Source organism: Sprattus sprattus (assembly GCF_963457725.1).
Source record: "Sprattus sprattus genome assembly, chromosome: 11".
NCBI classification, from domain to species: Eukaryota; Metazoa; Chordata; class Actinopteri; order Clupeiformes; family Clupeidae; genus Sprattus; species Sprattus sprattus.
The window spans coordinates 9,178,585-9,204,543 of record NC_137909.1 but is presented as its reverse complement, the minus strand read 5'-3'; the positions used below and the strand labels follow the sequence as shown (position 1 = coordinate 9,204,543).

The 25,959-nt window shown below is 45.6% G+C and overlaps 1 protein-coding gene across 1 annotated transcript in view; it reads right to left on the bottom strand.

Moving 5' to 3' along the window:
* rimbp2a (RIMS binding protein 2a) overlaps nucleotides 1-22,885 on the bottom strand; it is a gene marked incomplete at its 3' end in the record, with an annotated part of 56,619 nt that extends 33,734 nt beyond the window's left edge. The window contains exons 1-3 of the mRNA XM_080848132.1: nucleotides 22,686-22,885; nucleotides 14,377-14,523; nucleotides 3,355-3,438 (exon numbers count right to left, since the gene is read on the bottom strand). Of these exons, the coding sequence (XP_080704258.1) occupies nucleotides 3,355-3,438; nucleotides 14,377-14,523; nucleotides 22,686-22,820 (366 nt within the window). The 5' untranslated portion in view covers nucleotides 22,821-22,885. The remainder of the gene's footprint in view (nucleotides 1-3,354; nucleotides 3,439-14,376; nucleotides 14,524-22,685) is intronic.
* Between the last annotated feature and the right edge of the window lie 3,074 nt (nucleotides 22,886-25,959).

The following is a 25,959-nucleotide window of genomic DNA, read 5'->3' as shown; positions in this document are numbered from 1 at the left end:
AAGCAGCCTTTGACACAGTGAACTATAACATCATCCTCTCTACGCTGTCTGAACTGAATCGTACCTCAGTGGACGATCATTCAGAATGTCATGGCAGGGACAAGTACCAAAATGTCACCAACTCTCCACTGGTGTACCTCAAGGATCAGTACCTGGACCCCTCCTTTTATCTATTTACACCTCTTCCTTAGGTGAGATCATTTGTTCCCATGGGTTCTCCTATCATTGTTATGCAGATGACACGTAACTGTATTTGTCTTTACCCCATGATGACAACTCCACAATAACTGACCTCCTCGTATTCCCAGCCAACCCAGCTATCCCACAAAATATTAACATGCAGCTCAGTTCATCTTCATTGACCCCAACTAAATATACAGCTTCTGTCTACACACACTCTATAATATTCAGAAGATAAAACCCTATCTCACATAATATGCTACACAACGTATTGTGCAGGCCCTGGTTATGTCAAAACTAGACTATTGCAATGCGATTTTAACAGGCGTGATTGCATGTTAAGTGAGACCGTTGCAGATGATTCAGAATGCTGTGGTACATTTGGTCTTCGATCAGCCAAAGAGGACACATGAAACTCCTCTGCTGGTCACCCTCCACTGGCTCCCTGTAGCAGCTAGAATTACATTTAAATCCCTCACTCTGGCTTATAGGACAGCCACTGGATCGGTACCTGCTTAGTTAAATGCTATGATTCAACTCTATTCCCCCTCTTGACCACATGTGCGTTACCTGTCTTTGCTGTCTCTTCACAGCAAGAGATCACAGTTAAGACTCTTTTCGTTCGTGGCACCTCGGTGGTGGAATGACCTACCTAGTGCTTCCTAGATCATCAGTCATTTATTTAATTAGCTTGAGGCCTACTCTTTTTTTTTCATAATTATCTGTTTTCTTATGTCTTTTTTTATGCTTTGTGAGTCGCTTTGGACAAAACGTCTGCTAAATACTTAAACCATCATTTAACTATGGTAGTTGTTCATCACCACTTTCAGGGAAGACACCCCAGAACCAGTTGACTGCACACTTCGCCAGCACATAGAGGCCCCATGTAGCCGCAGCCTGGGCGGGGAGCTGAGTCACAAGGCTGTAGCTGATCTGGGTGCTCTTGAGGATGATTCAGGCTTCTTCCCTTCTTTCAAATGTGCTTTTTTGACTATAGCGCATGACTGGACTTGTTTGGAGCACCAGATGGAGAGGGCTCCCAGACCTTTTTTTCATTTCCACCGCATTAAGCTAGACATACAACACAAAACAACAAGTCACTTTTTGTACTTTTATAAACCTCACTAACAATAAAGTTGTTTTCTTCCCCAAACTTTTCAGGATGGGCTATTATTATTAATATTACATCATAAATTATGTGTTATTTTTCGAGTCTGCAGGTCTCATGCCTTTAACAATTCAACTCTCCTTGCTTCTTACCAAATCCCTGACTTATTTTAATTCCACAAAATGTCTTAACCACAAAGAAAAATGACTGTTCCCCAGTACAGGCTATTTTAAACCCAAACACAATGGTGGTTGAACATTAAAAGGCCTGTTCACTAAGCAGGGATGAGAATCCCACAGATCTCCGAGGCTATGGAAGGAAGGCTTGGCGAAGGGGAAACCGGTGTTGCAGTCAGATTAGATTAACATTTCCAGGAGATGTGGCTTCCCTCTCCCCCCTACACAGGCCCCAGGGGCGTAGCACGTGGCGGGTGTGGAGCTCCCAGGGGCTGCAGGGACATGTGACCCCCATTTACAGAGATCCATGCAGGAGCCCTCAAACTTGGGACATAAACTGTGCCCCTCCAAAGGGAGGGAGAGACAGTGTACACTTAGACTGATGAGAAGTGAGTGGTTTGGAATGGTAGCAATAGAGGTACATTTTCAGATGCATAAAGATATGCTTTGCTATGATAATCCTATCAGCAGTCTTGGTTGGGCTACTTTGTAAGATGTAATAAATGGCATATTAGTTATCATTGCAAACTTAAGTAATAGGATATGTTGCAATATCACTTTCACTTGGGAAGCATATGAAATAGGACAAGCTTAAATGAATAAGCAAAGCACTGGAGTAATCCATGGAGGGTAAATTAAAAGGAATATCGACAATTGCCACAACCGCTTTTTCATCAAACCGTTATGTCTGCTAGTATGAAACACAAATCATTCACAAACGTCCATGTTTTTTTTAATGAAATTATTCCCACCAAACGTTGATACTAAAATAAGTAATAGACAGAATTGCTGTGACTGATCAAGGATGTAGGATTACACTTATCTTCATATCTAAACACAGTCTAAAGTATACACTCCACACCGGCCAACCTGCAAACATATGTTAATCAATCACCCAAACACGACCCGACCCGATCGAACCCGACGCGCAAACCACTAACTTTAATTAGAACTGATGGCACCCATGGCCCCCATATCATGTAGTAAGAGATAATGGTTTCTTATTAGGTGCATGTTTCAAAAAGGACTGGACAGTATCCAAAAAATGCATTACCGAAACCAGCTACGATAACAAGGTCTCGCACAAGTCACCACTGATTGCTAGGTTACAGCAAACGTGAGTATAATAATACATTGATTGCTAGGTAAGGCCTATTGTGTCCCAGCCTAATAGCATCTGGGTCTAGGCTACTTAATATATTTACAAACTGTTCCAAACGGTGTACTGTATTGTTGTATAGTAACAAAACAAGTAACCCTTGATTTAAGACCCAACTCTCTCTCTCTCTCTCATGTACACACACATACGCACACAAATGCATATCCTTTTACATTTCTAACATCTCTCAACAGTGAACTTAAGCAAAATAGTACCTGTGGTTCAACCTTTGTATCACTACTACACTGGGTTCAAGGAGAGAGAGAGATCAAATCCATACACAACTTATCAATGCACTGTACATGGCCTACAGTCTGACTCTGTCCCAAGAAGCTACAATCAGTCTTATAAACTTGAGCTTAAAACACTGAAAACAAGGGGAATCAGGGGATAAAAGCCTGGGAAAACAACCACCTAATCAGACTTTGAAAGAAACATGACATAGTAACTTTTACCCAATTTTACCCAGATTGTATGTGTAATGGGTTCTATTATTTGTTGCTAATATGGTAATATTGTTATGAAATAAGTCATTATTGTTTTATGTTTACCTGTCACTGTCTCTACATCAATTTCTTTACTCTCCTTTTTTCAAGACATGACTCTCACACAGTGTATAGTATAAGTTGTACTGTTCTTCAGTGTTATTATAGGTCATTTGATTGTTGTGATGCAGTCTCATGGCTCAATCTTAAACATGTACACAAACACTGTTGTCTTCCCAAACTTACCAAAGTCTGACATGTAAGGCATTTATTCTTCACTTCCTTCTCTAGCGCTCGGCACTTGGCCCCTCTTTCTCTGACCTCTGCTTCCTGGGGGGAAAAGCAGAGAACAGAGCATTATCCCTCGCTCCAGCCATTCCTAGCCCCCCGAGTTCTGTTCACTGAAGTTCAGGAAAGAAAGAAAAAACGTTCTCGATACTCAGTGCCTCAGGGTAAACACTGCCACTGTGTGAGTGTGCAGTGGAAGTATGCACTACATGTTTCTATGTCAGCAACCATCTTCCATCCTTCTCTCTCTCACTCTTGCTCTCCTCATTTTTATTTCTCTCTCTTTAGGGCAAAAAGATCAAGTGTGTCATTGAACTGCGCCATGATGCCAATGCGGGCATTCACGGCAGAACACTATCCAGCACTATGCTAAAGTCTTGTTCGGACATTGAAAAAATATCCAAATGTTTCAATTAACCTTCTATGGGAATGTATGGACTGGACAGTGAGGAGAAAATACTGGCAGGAATATTGACTAATATCTTCAGGATCGTCCAGTAATGCTGTATGCTCCAGCGATGACTGTTTGGACAAAATATACTAAAACATATGCTAAGTAATGCTCTTGTAAACAAGATGTTGTACAGTACGCTTAGTTATCAGAAAACCACATCTCACCGTGCGGTGCTATTTTTACAGAAGGGGCTGTCGAATCCTTCACAAAAGGGGAAAAGCCATAGGCTCAATAAATGGTGCATGAGCTGTGCACCCTCAGATGATGATTTCTGAACGTTGAAAACAGCAGACCTTTGCGCCTGCTATTGGTCTACTCTCTATCTCGAACACTAAACAGGCAGACTGTCATGGCAGCAAAGTAAAAGCTAACCATATGAATAGGGACATGTGATATATAATAGCATGTGTGTATTTCTGCGTATGTCCATGTTGAGGATATGCGTGTATGTTCATGCGTGGACATGTGCAAGCTGGTCTGTATTCTGGTCACGTGAACGTGTTTGTGTGTGTTGTTTATGTGTTTGAGTTTAAGCATGTGTTTGCATAAGGAGAGTTTAGGAGTTGCGGAGAGCAGCCATGTGTGATGTTGGGGCTCTGGGGACAGAGGGGATGATATAAGGGTGGGCACAGACAGCTGGGAACTGACGCTCACTAAAGTGGAAATGGAACAGGATTCGTCTGGGTCCCCAAAGCAAAAACAGCTGGGCTCCCTACAAATTGATTTTACCCACACCTCTCAAAACCTGTTCCACACTAATCAGGTTGATTTCTGGCCACCATTTCAACCTGACAGGCAGTAAGAACAAGTTCATTCCAATCTGGTATTGTTTCCTCAAACAGTGATGCTGAAAACACTGTAAATGTTTCATTTCCTGCTTTTGCCCCACAGTCACCTCTCATTTGGCATAAGAAATGATGTCTTCTTGTGTTACATTTTCTTGTTTTGTTGCTTAAAAACATGTCTAGTTTTGAGATGATGATCTGCCTCTACCTGTGGCATTTGATAAATCACACCAGAAGGTGTAAGCATCCGTGTTGATTGTTGTCTTCCCAGCCCACTTGTGAAGCCCAAAACAAAGATAAACATGTTCTATGAGCCAAGAAGTGTTATCATGGGGATGGAAATATCTTGTGTTAATTTAATTTGTAGATCTTAATCGGAGTAAAAATGTTTGTTTCTATGACTAGAATAACTCTACATAATATCTAAGAACCAGCTGAATGATGAATCACTGACCCTCACTGTTTTAAAGTTATCTCACATCGCTGTGCCAGTGGGAGTTTGTAAGACAGGGGCAGATGGATTAGCCCAGCATACTGTACATGGAGAAATTCAGGGGGAGGGGAGGCACATAGTTGCTATAGAAACACCCTTCCAGGTAGACAGGGAACTGTAAAAAAACTGATGTGATTTCAGCTCATCTGTGCTTTACAGTGCATGCCACAGGTCCCACAGGTCGCTCAGTCGGTCGGTCAGTCTCTCTCTCTCTCTCTCTCTCTCTCTCTCTCTCTCCCTCTCTCTCTCTCTCTCTCTATCTCTCTCTCTCGTGGTATTGAATATGGGGATTTTTTAAGACAAAGATCAAACAGTAGAAATGGTACGGACTTAAATCAATAATGTCTTCAAGGCACATGGTTTAAATCCATACATGCATGTACTGCTGTGCAATCACCTGGTGAGTGTCGCTTAACATACTGATGATGTAATATCTTTTTTTTAGCAATGCAAGCATGCATATATGTATGATTGTAATTGGACCAGATTGAGAGCGATAGAGAGAGTGAGAGAGAGATAGGGAGATACAGAGAGAAAGAGAGAGAGCAACAGAAATGGGGGTGGAGTGAGATTTGCTTTCATCTCCTCAGGTGCATTGAAATCAGCCATGGCTGTCAGTTCATAGACCACTTCACTGCTGATCTCAGGAGAATTGGTGCAGTGCATTCTGGGAGTGAACATAAAGGGATAGGCTCCCAAAGCCCCTCCTCTCGCCCACTTACACACACACACACACACACACACACACACACACACACACACACACACACACACACAGATCTCAGCCGAATTCAGCTACTAGAATGGTTAAAGGGAAGCTAACAGGTTAAAAAGCAAAATGAAGCAAAAGAGGAAGAAAAATTAGGAATTTGAAAATGCGCAGAACAGCAGAGGAGGAGAAGAAAACAACACGGAAGGAGAGTTGCATTGGTGAGGATTTGCGAGGAAGGTGGGAATGGGGTAGGTGAGAAAGAGATGAAAAATGAAAATGGGAAGGAGAAGAAATAGGAAAGGATGAGAGAGGAGAGGAGAGGAGAGGAGGAGAGAGAAGAGGAACTGCTCTCAGGGGGTCTCACTTCTGCTGCAGCTGCTGTCAGAAACCCCACACCCCGAAACAGAGAGAGAGAGAGAGAGAGAGAGAGAGAGTTGAAGAAGAGGAGGAGATAGAGAGAGCTAAAGATGAAAAGAGAAAGAGAGGGGGGTGAAGAGAGAGGGGAAAAGAGAGAGAGAGAGAGAGAGAGAGACAAACTGCATTGCCAAAATGCTGTGCTGCAGAGTGGGAGATTGAACTTCAAACCAAGTCCCTCCTTTATAGCTTCCTATTGTCTCTTGAATATCAGTCTGCTTCTCTCCTTTCTCGTTTTCATCTCTCTCACAATTAGCCTACACATATGACCAACACACACACAGACACAACACACACACACACACACACACACACACACACACACACACACACACACACACACACACACACACACACACACACACACACACACACACAGGTTGTTTGGGAGACAGTCATTCTCCAAGCTTCTCTGACTCATATAAAATATGTATGGTGTGTGCTGCCAATAATGCTGTGCTGCAGTTGTCAATGCAGTGATTGATTTAAGCCGCTCTCTGCTGGGCTCGCCTTGCCTTGGCTTCCCTCCCCTCCCCTCAAGCTCACTCTACTCCTCTTCTCTACTCTAGCAGAACAACCCAAGCACAGGGAAAGAGATATAGAGAGGGAGAGAGAGACAGGGTGAGGAAGAGGGAAAGAGAGAGAGAAAGTGTGGGTTGTAATGGAGAGAAAATTATTTCTACAGTATATGTTTTTGCTACGTATACATTATGCTATCTATACTTTTTTAAATTCCAATTGTGAAGTAAAAGTCTAGGGCAATCACAGCTGTATCTCTCCTTGTATCCCTGTCTCTCGGATGAGGTAGAGATTGGCCTCTTCTATATCGGGCACGATGACAATGGGTATTATGCTGCCAAAGGATTAGAGTACCACTAATGCTGTACATCAGAAAAGACCCCCACACAAACACTGCAGTAAGCATACATCAGGATAAAACCACCCCAGTCCGAGTCAGATATCACCACCTGTCCTCAGTAGACCACAATCTACAGGAACATGGATTCAGGCATTATTAGTATACATGCAGTTTAGTGCATTGTGGGGCTTATTGCATTTTATTGAAGGCAGCACTCACATGCCCATAATTCAGGCCTTCAGCTTAAGCAGAAATGACAATATTTCATGTCTAAAGATCTAGGCTATATAAAGACATGACAATCAGTGAAACAGCCATTATTCCTACCAGACCAATGCAAAAGGTTTATATATAGTTATGAGTTATGATTATATATAGGTGTGAGGACCTGAAGTCCCAAAACAAACGCAGAAAAGCTCTTTAACGTAATCACTATCATGGAAATAAGTGCACAGGCTACAGCACAGAACAGGCTAAGATGATAGCACTTGTTGCACGCAGTAACACCAAGCCCCACCTCAGCCTTGCCCATACATATACATGCATCCGCCATGCCACTTGTGGAGCAGTCTCAGCATGTAGCACACGCACGGGTGCAGCTCCAAAAGGAAGCGCTGTCTCATAACCTCAAAGAGTGTGGCCTGCTCCCTTTTTAATTGGGCTCTGTGCAGATGAACATTCTAGCCAGTGTTACTAAAAGGTTTAGAAAGGTATAGAAAGCCTTTTACTATGTGCAACTGCTATTAGATTCAGAGCTTGCGCTAACCACACCCTAAATGTCACTAACATTAAGTTGATACAGGACAGATCTATACTGAAAATACTCAATCAGAAGGCAATCTATAATAATTACCAAGACATTAAAACGTCTCATGCCGCACACAGAGTAAAGGTTGGATCAACAGATAGTTTTCCCACTGAAAGCAATCGGGAGTGTTAGCTCAAAAAAAGACATGCAGTGCCAGGATTTACTGTTTACAAACTGCTAACATACTCGCTTTCATGGCACACTCTGTGCTATCAAAATATAACATGGCTCACGGCTCAACGGTGATGCACGTTCCTGTCTGTGCTCTCCTGAGGTGAGTCAGCTACTGGAAGAGAGCCATACCACTGACTGAACGTCCCATGGAAGTTAGCGGTGTGGTAGGGTAAACATTTCAGTCAACTAGCAGGTCAACAAGCACACCAAAGGCTTATTCCTGGGATTTGTAGTTTTATGGTTGTTTTGGTTGTTGTTGTTTTTTTAAAGAAAATGTGACAGAGTTAGAGAGTGCCAGTTCACACCCAGGGTGAGGTGGGAAGTCTGCCCAGGAGCAGGGAGGCAGGAGAGCAGAGAGAGACAGGATGTGTTTGACACAGGAGTCAGCTGGAGGGGGGGGGGGGGGAGTGGAGGAGGGGGACAGGGAGGGTGGTGGAAGATGGGGTATTGATCTCTCTTTGGAAGGCGAGTGTCAGCGTGTCACTCAGCCAGGAGTGGGCTTTCCCTCCAGAGCCATGGCAACGCTCCAGCTGAGGCATGCTGCTCAGGTTGCAAACAAAAAACCTCACCCACAGTCTGACACACAGCAATCGCCATAGCAGCAAATGAGGTGACAATCCCTCCCTGTTTGAGACAAGATGACAGCTGGCTATCTCTAGCTCGAGCCTTTCAGAACAATGACCAACCGATAACTTGAGAGCATTGTCTTGTAGAAATGTGTGATCAATACAAAGCAATAATTACCAATTCACTGGGAGCCTAACAGGCATCCCAACCATGACACATTTACACATTGGACATGATGTTCAGCAATTAGCACCCTGCATATGTACACAAAATGCATGACAGGAAAAGAGAGAGAAAAGAGAGAGAGAGAGAGAAAGAGAGATATTGCTTTACATATATGTGTGTGCACCAGCACTAAAAGACAGAGGCAATGAGGCTGCAGGAGAACAGCACAGCTATAGATAATGCCAGACAGACATACAGACAAACAGCACGAGACACTGCAGGAGAAACAGCCAGCAAGCAGCAACATTACCGGCTCGGGCACTTAGCTCCGCTGCATGCTGATTGAGGATGGAAGTAGGCCCACTCCTCTGCTCTCCTCTCCTCTCCTCTCCTCTCCTCTCCTCTCCTCTCCTCTCCTATCCTCTGCTCTGCTCTCCTCTCCTCTCCTCCTTCCTCTCGGCTCCCCTGGGTGTGTAAATGTCAAGCGGCTACGGCAGCGTCATTCATTGGGCCTGCGTATCTCTCGCTCCCTTGCTCACTCACTCGCTCATTCTCCCTCTCTCCTTAGCCCCCTCCCCTCTCTCTCTCTGTCTTTTCTGCCTCTTTTTCTCTCGGTCTAGTAAGCGTGCTGCACGATGCAGAATCTGCGACGCAGAGAAGAACTCCCCCCAACCACATGCTACAGCTCAGCCCTCATCCACATACTGATGCCTGAGAGAGCAGAGTCAGAGGGAGGGAGAGGGAGAGAGAGAGAGAGGGAGAGCGAGAGAGAGGGAGGGAGAGAAAGAGAGAGAGCATGTTCTGGAGGGGTGGGGTCTCTTTTAATCTTGACCCCTCCCCTCCAGCGCACCCCATTTGCAGATGTGAGGTGGGTGCTGTAGAGAGGAAAGCAGCTAATTAGGCAAAGAGGTTGATTAATGTCTCTCTCTCTCTCTCTCTCTCTCTCTCTCTCTCTCTCGCTCTCTCTCTCTCTCACGCTCTCGCGCTCCACAGGAGACATGGCATTAAATCAGAACATTTGGCATACACACACACTCTCTCTCTCTCTCTCTCTCTCTCTCTCTCTCTCTCTCTCGCCCTCTCTCTCTCTCTCTCTCTCTCTCTCTGTCCCTGTCCCTCTCACAGAGAATCACAGCACAGCAAACATACCCCTCAGCACATTGCCATAGAAACGCATCGCTTCCCTGGGTTGCCAGGCGCACATAAGCGACTCGGCAGCCCATCGGGGGACAAGGCAGTGCACCAATCCTGCCTCCTGACCCAGTACCCTCCTCACCCAACATGAAACATACATTAGGCACCACGGCTGCAGGCCCCAAGCCTTCACATCATACCAGCAGAGACCTTTTCTTTGGGAATACAAAATGTGTTCCTCCTGTAACTCTGTGTGCGCTTTTACCAAAAATACTGCTAGTCATAACACTGTCTCTTTATCAATTCAATTTGATCGCTTAAAGAATATGAGTGAAGTGCACACAGTCACCCTGTTCCATGACATGATTCTCAGCTCTGTTATAGGGTTAAAGGGGAGTGTACATGCATGTCTTGTGCGTTCATGTGTGTGGGCTTGCACTGCACTGGATGGGAGGGTAAGGAATTATGCAGAGTGACTAAGAAGCGTAGGTTTTCAACTGGAGGGTATAATTATCCAATAAGGCTAAGGCGATAGTTTACCATGAAGCAGAATGACTTCCCGTTCCATAACAGCCAGCTCCACAGAAGAAGCGCCTTTGCCTAACTCACTGAAGAGAGTGAAAGGTTAAATAGTCACCCAATTATCAGAATTGCAGTGGAAATGACAAACACATTATACGATGTCTATGACCCCGGGGCAAGAGGTGTCATTCAAATAAATGATCCCCCTCAAATACACAACAACAGCAAGAACATTCAATTAACTTAACTTTTGAGTGCAATATTTCGCTTAAGGGTGCTGGTGGACCCCAGTTCACCTGCAGTAAATGATAGATTTGTGTGCTGTACTAGATTGGACCTAATGCAGGAGTTCAAGCCTGCACATCAGGATTGTGTGGAATGTGGATGTGTGTGGATGTGGGATGTGTATAATTATTAGAATGGTGGAATAGGAGTGAGAGGAGAAAGAGTGATATTGAACAAAATTCTAAATGATCAAATATTGTTTTTGCCCCAGTCTCTGCCCCATGTCGTCAAATACCCCAAACCAGAACAAAGTAGCGAACAACAACCATTTGACCCACTTTACAATGTGGTTTTTTTTCCGTGCTGTTTCCTGAGGTGTATGTGCACAACTCCTTTTATCTGTGGAATATTTGTTCTAGTCTTTGATCCAAAGTGTGGACTAGCCCATGTACCACACAGCAGGAAGCCCTTAACCATTTGATGATGGAGAGGATCCTGCAATATGGTAAGTCAGCGTATGAAAAGCCACCGTCGAACTAATTCCCACACCGTCAACTTCCCACACATTATGAAATGTTTAGCACTTAGAAGGGAAAGAACACAGTGCCTGTCATCCTTACTACTTTAATCCTAAATTAAACCTGATCAACAATCATTAAATCATTTCAAACCATGGGTGCATGATAATACAAGCTAGACCAAAGAGACACTGAGACATGGCCATTCTGTTCAAAGCTTAAAGGATCTGATGTGAAATTCAAAGTGTGGCATTTCTTGTCTCAATAAAAGTCGACGCTTTTGGGAGCGGTCTCATCATGGTCAGATGTGCACGGACTAATTCCTTATTGATCCCGCAGGGCTGAGTTCACACTGGGGATCAATCCATTCACACGTGACACTTATATGTCTTCCTCAATTAATGGATGGACAGAAAAACAACAGGTAAGCATTTGTTGGAATTGCATGTGGCTCAAGCACTGTCTCAGACTGTAGATAGTTTGATAAAGAAATGTTGTGTCTGGTCATTTTGCTGTAGCCCAGCCTTATTCAGTGAAAATTGATGCATGAATATTGATGCATGATTGCATGTGGGTTTTGGATTAACCTTTTTGTGATACGAATTCAATTAGACTAAGAATAGAGGTATGCAAACATACACACACACACACACACACACAAACACAAACACAAACACACACACACACACACACACACACACACACACACACACACACACACACACACACACAAACACACACACACACACACACACACACACAAAAGCAAGCATGCAAAGAATAGGAGAATGTAAACACAAAGACACACAAGCAAACACATCATCACAAACACACACACACACACACACACACACACACACTCACACACTACAAAGTCCCCATTGCTGACTTCCCACCTCTTTGCTGCTTGGTCTGATATAATTATATCTGGTCTCGGGTCATTTCACAGCTAAATGAAATTTACACACACTCTACACACAGACTATGGTTCTGAGCTCTACACACAGACTATGGTTCTGAGCTCTACACACAGACTATGGTCCTGAGGACAAACAGGAGGCCTGTGCTATTTCATGTCTATGATCTGTGGCTGGGTGACACTATAAAAAGTCAGAAACATACACATTTAACAGTATCAAATCTGATATAAATAATCAATTCAATTCAGTAAACTGGCTACCTTAGACCACGTGTAGACCACCATAAATTGTGGTTACCTAACCTTAGCTGTTGATAGTCTATTATGTTAGCTTTACCCAATCTCTGACTTGATTATCACTGGTAGCCAGACAGATTGTTCTTCCTGGGGGAGTCCAGGCGGAGTGTGTGTGAGCGAGCTGAAGCGCACGCACTGCTCTGGTTCCAGAAACGCCTTCCCGACCGCAGGCCCAGTGCAGTGGGACTGACCCTGTGTCTTTAAAGGGCCTCTTCCAGTCAGCACGCGTGTGTGTGTGCAGGCAGACGCAGGAAGGATAAGGCCAGATAATGGAGTTAGAGGAGCAGAGCCAGCCGCTGTCTGAGTCTAATTCTATTACGGCCCAGCAACACTGGCAGCCCCAGCCCCCCATCCGCCGGGCCGCAATGCTGAAATGAAGCCATCCCCACCGAGCCGTGACTCTCCCCCCTCCGCAAAGAGGGACATCGCCGTCACCCAACGCTGTTGCCATCGTCTGCATCCGCGTCCACATTCGCATCCGCCTCCACTTGAGCTTCCTCCTGCCATGCGTGTCATCGTGCTAAATAACTGCACGGACGGGTCCCATGCAGACGGTGGGCGTTTAACTCGACAACATTACCAGCCGCTTTATTAATTAGCTCGTACAGTCATTGCTCTCAGGGTATTCGGCGTGTGCAATATCTGTTACGGAGGAGCGGTGAAGGGGCTGGCCACAGTGAGTACAGACTGAAAACAGAGGTGTTGCCATGGAGACTGTATGGCAGGAGGGAGGTCTCTCTCTGTGTGTGTTTGTGTGTGTGTGTGTGTGTGTGTGTGGAGGAGCAGCCCTGCCTCCTCATTTGCTCATGGAGCTCGGGGACCAAGTGTCTTCCTGGAGGAACACCGAAGGTCATCCCTCACCACAGGTGCGCCGCCGGAGCCGTCCGTCACAAGGGTCGCTTGGCAACCAGCCGGAGGACTGAGGGGCTGAGCACCACTGTTGGATCCACAGCATCTCAAACACACTGCAGAGCCCACGTCTTTGCCATTGCACACAATAAATCAACCTGATCAACATTACTATGCTTACAGCATCGTAGTTAGTTCATCAGTTTTCTTTCTTGTCAGAAGAATGACATCACAAATGCATGGAGGGAAGAGCGCACTCCCAAATGCAAACTGAATGACTACGGCACACTCACGCACACTTGCAGCTGAGAGGCATGCCGTTCCTCCCACTCTGTACCTAACCTATACACAGGCAGGCACTCATACATGCACTGACTGCTTATTAATAATACAAGTTTTTGCCTGCATTATAAATGAGGGATTTACATATTGCCACATTGTTCTTTCACCATTCAGAATGAATACATAAGAAATATCTTGCTTTTATAAAACAGGTAGATTAGACCTGCTTTCACAGAAACTAAACATTTCTGTGATGATAGGTAGAATGCAGGGGGAAAAAAACTGTTGGCCATAATCTTCCAAGATGTATGCCAGGAATGTGTAGCGTGCCACTCCGGAGCTCCGTGCATGGCTTAGGTTTACGCCCTGTTAATGCAGATGACTAGTCAGCTTGCATTAGTGCAGCAAAGCTTTGCTGATATCGTGCCTCTCTGTTCCCTGGCTCACATCTAGACCAAACAGCATTGCTACAAACAAAAAAAATGGGGGCTTGACATGGCCCCTGCTTGCTCTCTCTCTCTCTCTCTCTCTCTCTCTCTCTCTCTCTCTCTCTTTCTCACTCTCTCATGGGCTCGTTGCCAGGACAACTGCTCCAGCATCGCTATGTCTTGGGACCTGGTGTGGCCCTGAAGGAACTCGCCCTCCTCACTTGTCAGTTCATTTTCCCCGCATAGTACAGCCACTCAGCAGCCCCCACAAACTCTGTTTCTGTTAATTGAACATTTTCTTTGGCAAGTGGATTACGGCAACATGATCCACAGAGAGGAGTGCATATAAGAGAGGAATGCTGAGCTGGGACTCACCAGGGACTTGTAGTGCTGTTTCTCCTGCTTGAGGGTGGCCAGCTCACGCTTCAGGGCTCGGTTTCTGTCCTCAAGCAGCTGACAGAGATTCACATTCTGAGGTGAGAGGGTGGGGACTTGCTGCTGCGGCGCCACTTCATGTCTCAGCTGTGTGAGGGATGGGACAGGTAGATTTCAGCAGGACAGAGGAGAAGAGAAGAGAAGAGAAGAGAAGAGAAGAGAAGAGAAGAGAAGAGAAGAGAAGAGAAGAGAAGAGAAGAGAACTCTACTTTACAACTGGTCAAATGGGCTGTACAGCGATGGAGTCAATCACCAGTACAAGCCATTGGGTCAATAATTGAATTCTTGAGGGACCATAGCTGGGATTCTTTTTTTGAGACTTCATGTTTAAACTAATACCAAAACCTAGGCTGGGTCCTTGGGAGAGGTTTTAACAACCAACTTGTCAAAAGCCACTCAGTCACAAGACAAGTCACTCTTCACAAGGGCTTTAAGGCCTACTTCATTTTAGATCTTTTTAGTGTTATGAAGTCCATTTAGTGCTATACATGGACATAATACAGCCTCATAGTCCAAGTATCTTTCTTGTTAGTCTCCTTGTCCACGTTCCAACAATCTTGCATCTATGAGCATTGCTTGGCTACTCTGTATCGGCACGGACCCAAGGCAAATCACACCGAAATACCAAACCCATTTTCAGGGGGAAATCAGGGTGCAATGGTGGCTGGAGTGGGCCTTTAAGACATGGTTGAAGTGACTCACACTGTACACTGAACTAGATATTAGAAGTGAAGCGAACAAGAACAGAGTACCAGGGCCTTGCTGCTGCTTCCTTGAGAGGCCAGCACTGCAGCAATGAGGCAGACAGAGAGAGAGAGAGAGAGAGAGAGAGAGAGAGAGAGAGAGAGAGAGAGAGAGAGAGAGGGAGAGGGAGAGAAAGAGAGGGAGAGAGAGAGAGAGAGAGAGAGAGAGAGAGGGAGAGAGCGAGAGAGAGAGACCCTCAGGGCTAGATGCTTGCAGTGATGAAACTCCCTCTGCACTAGGAATGTTTTGCTGGTGAAACTAGCCCCCTTTTCCTTGCCCATGTCCATCACTAATGATTTATTCATGCTTTATCTGCGGCAGTGTCAAGCGCTGCCAGTATGCTTTACAATGATCCCACCGCTGCAGCTTCATGGAGGGACCCCTAGCCACTTGGAGAGCCCTTCAAAGGGCCACAGTGACACATGTACACTTAGTAGCCTGTCACAGTTTCATGTGATCACCCACTGAAAGGGCCGGTGTTTGCCAGGCCTCAAGCCATTGGAGCAGGTAGCTTTCAATTATTCTGGAGGCCCCTCCAAACCTCTATTGATTTGGCTGGCATTCTAAATCTACATGCCGGTCAAGTGAAGCCTTCATCCTGGCCCAGCGACTACAAAGTAGCTGGCTGATTTACAAACTGAGCCATTAAATGTAATTGCGGTGATTAGTGTCTTAAGAGATCTGGTTCCTGCTACACTTTAAATTGGTTTACCTTTACCCCCAGCTCTGAGCCCAACTCCACCCACTGCATCATTTTAAAAAATGTTATTAAAAGACTGAGAGGAGGGTGGTGTGTGGATGGGGGCAGGGGGATGTGGGGATGGGGGGGTTGGGTGGGCGTAAATTCCTTTGAATGGGTCTCGATCAGCAAATGAAAATGAGACTCACACTCTTGGGCGGGGCTGGGAAAGGTGGGTTGCCCATTTCATGACGTGGATAAGTCCCAAAAGGTAGAGTCCACGTCAGCATTGGCCATGCAAGGTTCAATGTGTTTTTGACAGTAGATGGTATGCTGAGTCATTTTCAACCAATAAAATGAAATACAACAATGGTCATCTATCTATAAATCCAGGAATCTCTGTGTGTCTGTCTGTCTGTCTAGGGCGTATCTCCCTGACGGTAGTTCCGTTAGTTATGAGATTTCGCATGTAGCTTACGCATGTCATGAACCTGTGCATCCTTGATTTTGAAGATTTTTTAATTTATAGTTCACGAGATTTTTGTATTTTACCGTTTCCCGTAGGAAACAATGGGTTATCGTTTCCCGTCCCGTCGGCACTATGGGTAGTGACGTCACAATCAAACAATATACGCGTAGTAACTATCCTGCCTTCACTCAAAGTTCAGAATACCGTTGGATAGAGGAGGTGAGGTCCGCATTCAAATTCTTCTTGGTGAACAGATACAGACTTTTGCTCAGGTAATCTTAAGACAGTGATTGATTTGATCTATTCGTTTATTTTTAAGCTTCTTTATATTAAGTTTCAAAGTAATGTAGCTTACGCATGTCATGAACCTGTGCATCCTTGATTTTGAAGATTTTTGAATTCATAGTTCGCGAGATATTTGTATTTTACCGTTTGCCGTAGCCTATGGTGCAAACCCATGTCACCGTTGTAGCAGTGTAGTACTCCACTCTTGCGTTGTGATTTTGATTGGCACCCAGCCTTTTATTCATACACTCTGACAGGTTTAATGAACACAAAGCAAAGGCGATCACACACAGTATCTTCCGAATGACAGCCTCTCCCAGCCAGGGTAAATGCAGACTGAGGTTTATAATATTGCAATAATGAGAAAACAAAGTATAAACGAATTACAACAGATACATCGGGACACTTTTTTGTGAATGATGTCATAGTCATAGAACAGTCGTCGTCATAGATGTTACCCCCTACGGGCACTGCACTAGTTTTGTTAATACAGCATTGATGTGTTTCATCACAGTTCAGTAATAATTTACTTTACAGCTCAAAGAAAAACACATTGTAGGGTGCAGTACCTCTTTAATGGCTATTGATCAGCTAACTCATTGGCTGATTCACTAATAAAGTCATTTAGCATTCTCCCTAACAACTAGTATCCATAGCCTTCCTCACCGGAAGCCTTTCTGTGCTTCGCTACAGAAATGAAACACTGGTGTGCAATACAATGATTTGCATATTAATACCTAAGACAACAAGTAGCCTACCATGTGCTCCATCAGAGTTGGCATGTATTATTGGAGATAATGAAAAACTGAGGTGGAACATTGTCTGATAATCCACTGCCATATCGGAACACGAACAGCCAGCGAGTGGGAGGACAGTTACTCAGATTCGGCTGGATGGGTTCCCTGTCGCAAAGACTCGCAGGAGTAGCAGACACTCCCAGGCTGACTGTCTGCCTTTGCCACGACACACAAACAGGAAGCCCTCCAGATGACAGCGAAATCCGCCATTGGGCTGATTGCTGTGGCCAAGGCCCGAGGATGAAAGACTGAATGAGGGTGAAGAGTGGGATGGATGGAGTAAAGCCCCCCTAAAAAAGAGAGAAAATGAGACGAGTTGGCATTCAGCTCATCCTAGCAAGGCTGAGTCAGGGGAGCCATTGCTGCCTGCTGACATTAGCCACTCTTCACTGGACATGTCTCCCGTGGTCCCGCTTAAACTGCCCGGCTCCCTGGGGGAGCGATGAAACAAGCAGGACTCTTCCCGTTTAGAAGGCTGTCCGTGGAGATGGGACCTCAGAGTGATTGAGGAGGAGTATAAACGGGGGGAAAAAAACAAAACAGGCGGCGGAGGTACTCGCTGGGAAGGTACAGCACGGTCCACGCCACAAGGACTGGAGCCTTCTGTAGTCAGGTGGGCCGCTGCCAGTGATTGGATTCCCAGGGAAAATGCCAGGCACTGCGGTATCTGCCAGCCACTCTGAAGCTGCGACATTCCCCTCCTTGATGAAGCCAAAACGGCCTGTGATCCTCAGGCCCTGAGCGCTTCAATCTCTCCTGTCGTACCAGACAGCGTTTGGCTTGCTCCTCCTCTCACCCCCTTTTTTCCCCCAGTGTCTCTCAGATCCTTTTCTTTTTTTTTCATTAAATGCGGTCTAAAATGTAGCTCAAAAATGTTCTGAGGCGCACCCCACCACCGCCTCCACTCAAAGCTTTTAAGACCAAATGCTAAGAGTGAGAGCTTGCTTCTGGGAACAGAAGGGAATCCCGCTCAATACTGTACAGGATCCATGAAACCAGATGCCCCAGTCTTATGTGTGTAGATCTGAGAATGTGATATCAGTATGTGTTGAGGCAAATGTACGCTAATGGATGTGTATTATATCCTTCTGATCCTACCCTTCTGTAGATAACAGATATTAAAGAAAAGTACACCCAGCGCCGGCTCTGGATGGGAGGAGGCCCTAAAAATGGGGGGGGGGGGGTGTCCCCCCGGTGAGATTTTCACCGTCAACATCCCCAGCTGGTGCTACTCGAGGCGATTACCTGATGCAGGCACGAGTACACCCACTTGAATTTTGCACCTCTGAAGTACTGAATGTCACAGAAATGTTTTTGAAAAGCTATTTTTAGACAACATTTGAGTCATTTTGTGCTGTCACTGCTGCTTCTCTCTGCTGCATATGATGCTGCACCTCCAGTTTTTCAGTCCCTTTAGACACAGAGAGAAGCTGCCAACTGTCAGGCAACTGTTTCATCTCTAGTGACTAAGTGGAAAGCCGGTGTCTTATAGTTCCTGATGCTCCAAACCATTGTTTGTATGCAAGTGTGTGGGTGTGTGTGTGTGTGTGTGTGTGTGTGTGTGTGTGTGTGTGTGTGTGTGTGTGTGTGTGTGTGTGTGTGTGTGTGGGTGTGTGTGTGTGTGTGTGTGTGTGTGTGTGAGTGAGAGAGAGAGAGAGAGAATATGTGTATATGTATCTGTGTGTGTGCATGAGGGTCTTAGCAGAGGATCTCCATGAGATGATTACATAATCCTGATACACATGCCGCTCCTCCAACCTCTAATACTTGTAATTGTTGGCTTGTCAGCAGGCCAGCTGGCAGACACACCGGGCAATCCAAAAAAAAAAACATAGACCAATCCTCAGCCAGACAACCAGGAACCCCACGAACCTAGCAGAGCTAGCTGTGAGACCGCCAAAGAACCTGCTCCAACCTGGCCCTCTGACAGACTAATGTCTGTCTGACCCAAACTCCAAATAGCTCACTCTTTTACAAACCAGTAAGAATAATCCACACATTAAACCAGTAAGAATACTCCACACATTAAACCAGTCAGAATACTCCACACAAAACCTGCAGTCAGTCAGTCATCCTTTGTGTGATAGATTGTCATTTTAGTCATTTTCCTCTACTGCGCTGGTAAATAGCAAGGTTTTCATTCAAAGGGATGCAGGCTACACTGATTCACCTGTGGTTTACACTCACTGGCCGAAGAGCCTACAGGCTGTAGTGCTGGTGAAAAACGGCCCTTGTCAACTGGCACAACCCAATGTGTGAAATGACTGTGCTTATTACACCACCACAGATGCTGGCCATGACCTTGACCAAATACAGTCACACCTGAAGTACGTCATTTTCTGAAGCACTTTCTCAGTCCCTCTATCTCTCTCTCCTACTATCTTCTGTCTCTCCCTCACTAGCGCACTCACTTCATTCCTCTCCTCTGTCTCCTCCCCCCTCTTGGTTTGGGCTGTCTCTTTAAAGCACTACTACTCTCCTCAGGGCATTAGGGCTAGGGCCGAGCTCCTCACATGTTCTCGCCCTCACACACAGAAATGCACTCAGCGGCTTCATGCGACGCTGCCATCTACAGCGCCATCCATCCAGCCGGCTCACCCAGCCAATCAATCATGGAACACACACACACACACACACACACACACACACACACACATCCATTCGCTCTTTCCCTCTCCCTCTCCCTACTCTGCCTGTCTGAGCCTATCCTGGCTCGGTATGTGAGCCTTTCCCTGGATCACGCTCCCTCACTCTCCCTTCATGAGTTAGCTGGTGGCTCTTTGCTGTGAGCCAAGGAGGGGCAGGGATGCTCTTGCTGACCTGAGAACAGCATCACGCCCACACAAAGACATTGCACTGACAGCATCGTTCATAATTAGAGTTACATATCCATGCATCCCTGCACGAACGGAACCCAGCAACATCCTATAAATAAAGATCTGTTTGTATATGTTCCTCACTTAGCATATGTACACATCCTGCTAAAACAAACAGTACAGGTGGGTGAGCGCGTGCCATACCTCGCGAGCTGCCTCGTTCGTTTCCCTGGACGACCGTTTCCCAGGACGACTCTCACCGGCTGGCAGGAGTGGCAAATAGCCTGGCAGTGACGACACGTCTGTGGTGTGTGTGTGTGTGTGTGCGTGTGGATGTGTGTACGTGCGCGTGCATGTGTGTTGGTGTGTGTGTGCGTGTGTGTGTGTGCGCCCGTGCGAGAGTCAGAGAGTGTGTTCTGAGCCGGCACTAAAAACGCTCTACTCAGCCCTCAGCAGCAGGCTGCCGGAGGAGCAGAAGAGTGGGCTCTCTCCCTCACGCTCACGCTCGCTCTCTCTTCCTCCTAGCAGAGAGAGCACTGCTGCACTACCACAGAGTAAGTCCCTCTCTGCTTCTCTCACGGTTCCTCTCTCTCTCTCTCTCTCTCTTTCACTCACTCTCTCTATCCATCCATGCACGTGCGCATGCTCACACTCGCACTCTTCCTCTCTTCTTCACCTACGGTAATATGCTCATGCCTGCTCACTCTGACACCCCCACCCTCTCCCTCTCTCTCTCTCCCTCTTTCTCTCCCCCTCTCTCTCTCCACCCCAACCCCCATCTGACACACACACTCACAAAACGTACTGGAGTGCATTGGCTCTTATATCATTGATGTGTAAATCATTTTTTTCTTCAGTTTTTCGCCTTTTATTACATGTTGCCTGCAAGCCCCCCTGATGCAGCTCAAACACAAACACCCACACATATACACGCCGAAAACATCATAGCCCAATTACTGCTAAGACAAAACCAGCCAGGGGTAAACTACCTTTTGTTTCCCCTTAACCAACACCCAACCTTCAGCCTCCTCTTGCCAATCCCCATCTGAGGCTCTCCTGCCCTCTCTTTCATCTAATTCACCATGCTCCCTGTCTTTCCCCCCCTCCAATCCTGACCTCCAGTCCATCCCATAATGACCCTTTGTCATCCACGCTGATTACCCTCTCAACCTGTTTCTCCTCCGTCCTGGTGCTTCAACAATCGCTCAGGCCATCAGACCCGGCCACCCTGCCCTCCCCCCCCCCCCCCCCCTCTTAAAAGAGCAACGTCTCTGAGGGGCTGGGGACTGACTAGACACAGGCACCTGTGCCTACAGCTGCATTGCAGGCGAAATAGCAGAGCAACAAGGGTTCAAAGATGGTGGGGTGGAATTACGGTGGATTACAGACAAGACTGGCTGCAGGTGCAGGACTGGCCATCAGCTGCCAGAGTCTGTGTGTTCTGTGTTTCAGAGAGAGAGGGAGGGAGAGGGATGGAGGGAGAGAGAGAAAGACCTTTATGAAATAAATAAATAAATAAATAACTAAAAGGGGAAAATACACTCAACAGAGAACATGTTACAGTCTCCTCTCCTTTGCTCTGTTGCCTAGCAACCGTGGCTGGTTTTCCCTCCCTCTCTCTCTCTCCCCCTCCCTCTCTCTCTTTCTCTCCACCCCTCTCCGCTCTTCACGAGCAGTCTTCCACAAATACATGGGTTTGTTTAAGGAATTGTGTGCCTCTATTAGAGACACAGATCAGTCAGCACACAATCAGAATCCGATTGGACAAAGAGCTGCAGCCACACCCTTTAAAATGCAAATATGTTTTAGGGGGCATGTTGTCATTTGACAACACCAATTAACCACACCCCCTCTGATTTGCTTATGAGCCATGTTTGGGTTTTCGAGCTGTGATTGGTGGACAGAGACACATGTTAGTGACAGGATTTGAATGGAGTGTAAGGCTGCCCTCTCCTGAACAAGTTCAAAACTACACATGTGTGTGTATTACATCTTCGTGGCAATGAAAAACATGCTCCATTTAAAACTAAAACAGCCGTAAGGAGTTTGGTCTGAAAGTAGCAAGCCAACTACCTGAAAGACATGTAAAAACCTCACAAACCACCTCCAACAGCACAGTTGACACTGATAATTGCTTGCAAACATCCCAGTTGGCAATACCGTGCTGTGAATGCTTTTCTTACATTTTTGCAGTGCTGGCCTGGAACACAGAATTACATAGTGCATATCCTGGATGGCTAGTGGAAATGGTACGTGTGTTTATTTGTCCTTCACATCACCAAATATAGTCAAAATTCATTTGAAGATCATACCAAAACTTGATGCCTATAAAATGTACTTCAAAAAGTGGCAAATTGTTCCATGGTGTTGCTCAGAATCATACATTTTATTGCCATGCTGTATTACAATGAACATTTTTCTGATGAATTCTCCAAGATAAATGCTTTTCAAAGACTCACCCTGTCTTTAGCCCGCGTGTGCCGAGCATTTCTGGCTGAGATGATTGACAGCTGTCTCTGTATCCACAGCAACTCGCCCTGAGACTGCCGAAGCAGCTCCTCTACATCAACGGACCTCTGACCCCGGCCCTTCATCACAATCTTTACACACAGACACACATACACACAAACAAACAAACAAACAAACAACAACAACAAAAACAGTTTTAAAAAACAGCAAAAAAAAACATCTAGCCATAGTCCTTCCCTTCCACCCACCTTTTAGAGCTCTTTAGACATCAACCTCCATGGCGCCATGCAGTGTACCTAGCTGTGTTCATGGACTGCGTGTCAGCATTGTCCTGCTGCGCAGTGCCAGAGGTCTACGAGACTGGTACTTTGAGAGCGGTGGCAGCCAACTATGACCTGGGATTATCAATATGTGAGCTACTCCCTTACATAAGAGGGCGAGCGGCGGATTAAATTGTCAGAGTACTACAAAGACAGGAAGGGCTGTTGGATCAGCTTCTTTCTGCTGATTCAAATGCAGAGCAAACAAAATCCCATTCCACAATCCCCTCACAATCATGCAGCATTAGAAGAGACAGCATCCACTAAACAAGTGCTTAGGTGACAGCCGGCTTCTGGGAAACTGTTGGTGAAGCTCTGGTGAACATGAAGAGACAAACCAATGGGCAAAACAGAAAAACCAATGACCCATAAAAATGGAAGCAAATCAGTCAACCAGGAGCGTCTTAAACTGGTTAATTACCTGGAGCAAATTTTTCATCTTCCCTTCTGCCTAACTGCTTTGTGTCTACAACTGGGCTATACTGTAGCCATTTGGGTTTGTTTAGGAAAAATAACACTTTCAATTCTGGCAAGTTGACAAGTAAATTAAAATGCTTTTATACATTACTTAGCAACTGTACCCTGCCTCTAACAGAACAGCAGATGGCATTATAATGCCATTGGTGCCGTTTATATACTGTATTTTTCATATTCATATTAGCATATACATATGTTAAGTCATGGTCATTTTGATAATAGTTCTTTTTAAACAAGAAAACATCTCTAAATGAAGCAAAAACACAATTTAGAGCAGATTGTTGACATTACAAAAAGACTACAAATTCCAGCACTACTCCCTGAATCCCTCTTGTGTCCCTGAGACTGATCATCACGGCTTACTACCCACCTCAGATTGCACCTGCCCAAAGTGTACCACTGCTCCCGGAGCCCGGCCAGTCAACAGCGATGTCATCTGACCCAGCGGGGAGCAGCATCTGCCTGTGAGTGACAACTACCCAACAACAGAGAGAGAGAGAGAGAGAGAGAGAGAGAGAGAGGAGAGAGAGAGAGAGAGGAGAGAGAGAGTGAGGGAGAACACCCTGAGGCACTTCAATGCACCAAAAACCTGTGACATGCTGTATAAACAAAAAAACATTTTTTTTGCATGATAGGTCACGTCACTACATGTGTCATAATCAGTAAGTATTTCAGATTTTTCATTTCAGAATGACATGGAAATCCAGTAAGAGGCAAACCAGGTTGGTAGTATTTTCCTACATAACAAAGTATGCCTTAGCACAGTGTAAAGCATTTACTTGTGAACAAAATGTACCGAATGAAGAGATTTCTGGCGGAACTTGACAGTTGCCAAGCCAACAAAAGACATTTTTGTGTTTCTCTAATTCAGCTTGCACAATTTTAGCAGGTTTTGTATTACTCGTAGTGTAATCCAGATACACAATGGTTCTGTCATCTACACCTTTGACCACCATGTTACCTTTTGTGTTTTCAATAACATGAGGTACTCGTCTGTCAACGGCAGTTCTCTAAGCGCCAGAACATCTTCTGTAAACAAAAATAGGTTATGTTTACAATGATGAAATACCACCACTAATACACCCTTTTATACTCTTCTAATTCTTCCTTTTATGTAGATTTAATGTTATGGCCTGTCTATGCCTTACCTTTGCGCCAGGTTCTTCTGCACTCTTTGCTCTCCTCTCTTTCTCTGCGAGGGACTGTAGGTATCGTAGAGGTTTTCTGGCCTCTTCTGTCTTGCTGCTAAATGCTAAGAAGGGCACTGTTAAGAGCAGTGGGAGGAAAAGGAGAGATCAACCATGTGCGTGTTTTTCCCTTTGTCCCAGTCTGGAGCGAGATGAGAGTGAGAGCGAGTGTGTCGTGCCTCCAGAGGCATCGCCGTGAGTTCCATCGCCATGGTTCTGGTGCAGGAGTGTTTATGCAGACTGCTGCAGCTCTCATTTGTGTGTGTGTGTGTGTATGTATGCGTCTGTTTTTATCTCGCCACAACACAGTGGAAATAGTGAGTGAGCAAGTCGTTCTTGATCTCTCCCTCTGTTTTTTCTCTCTCTGTACTCATCCCTCTTTCTCCTGCCGCTCTTCCATCAGGTGCTGCTTGCTGTGTGGCCATATGGGAGCGTGGGGCGAAAGGAAAGATGGACAGAGAGCAAGAATGGCAGAAAACAGCAGACGTAAACAAGGCCTTGCCAGTAACTCCCACTGTAGAAATGTTAAGTCACACCATGCTGTGTCATCTCTAGCACTGATGACGTATCAAAGCTTTTACAATCCATGCAAATCACAATGGTAAGAATAACTTTGGATTAGGAAAACACAAATAGCACATGATTAATTGATGCTATGCACATAGCAGTTATTGATTATAACAGGAGAGCATAACCAGAATCAGGATTGATTGCGTTAGACGTGGGCGCAGACAGTGGAGTTCTGGGTGGCACCGATTGATCTGACAGCGCCCAGGGCACTGAACTAAGCTGTTTAGGATGCTAAAAAAGAACACAAAGGTTGTTTATGCACCATCAACCCCATATTGTTCTAACTCCTTTGTAAATTCATTTAATCACAAACTCCACTGGGAAAAGCTACTTAGATGTGATTGATGAGTCTGGTAGCAGATTTGCATGACTGAAAGCACATTCTTGTCAGCCAAGCACACTGGCAAAAAAAAAGGAAAGGTGGATGCTGCTGAATTGGGCCAGTGCCCAGGTGTGCTGTGCCGGCAGGTATAAATAGAGGGGCTGGAGAGCTCCAGTAGGTCTCTCACCGGCCCTGCTCTCCATGCCCAGGCTGGGACACCATAAATAAACCCACTTCCTGCGTGGGTGGAGTCAGAGCTAGAGTGACACCGGATTTGCCAGTATGCCAGATCGAGGAAGTACAGGTGAAGCACGTGTTGTTGTAGGAGAAGATTTTTGTTCTGGTTTCTTCTGTCTCTCTCCATTTTTGCAATGCATTGTAAAGCTCA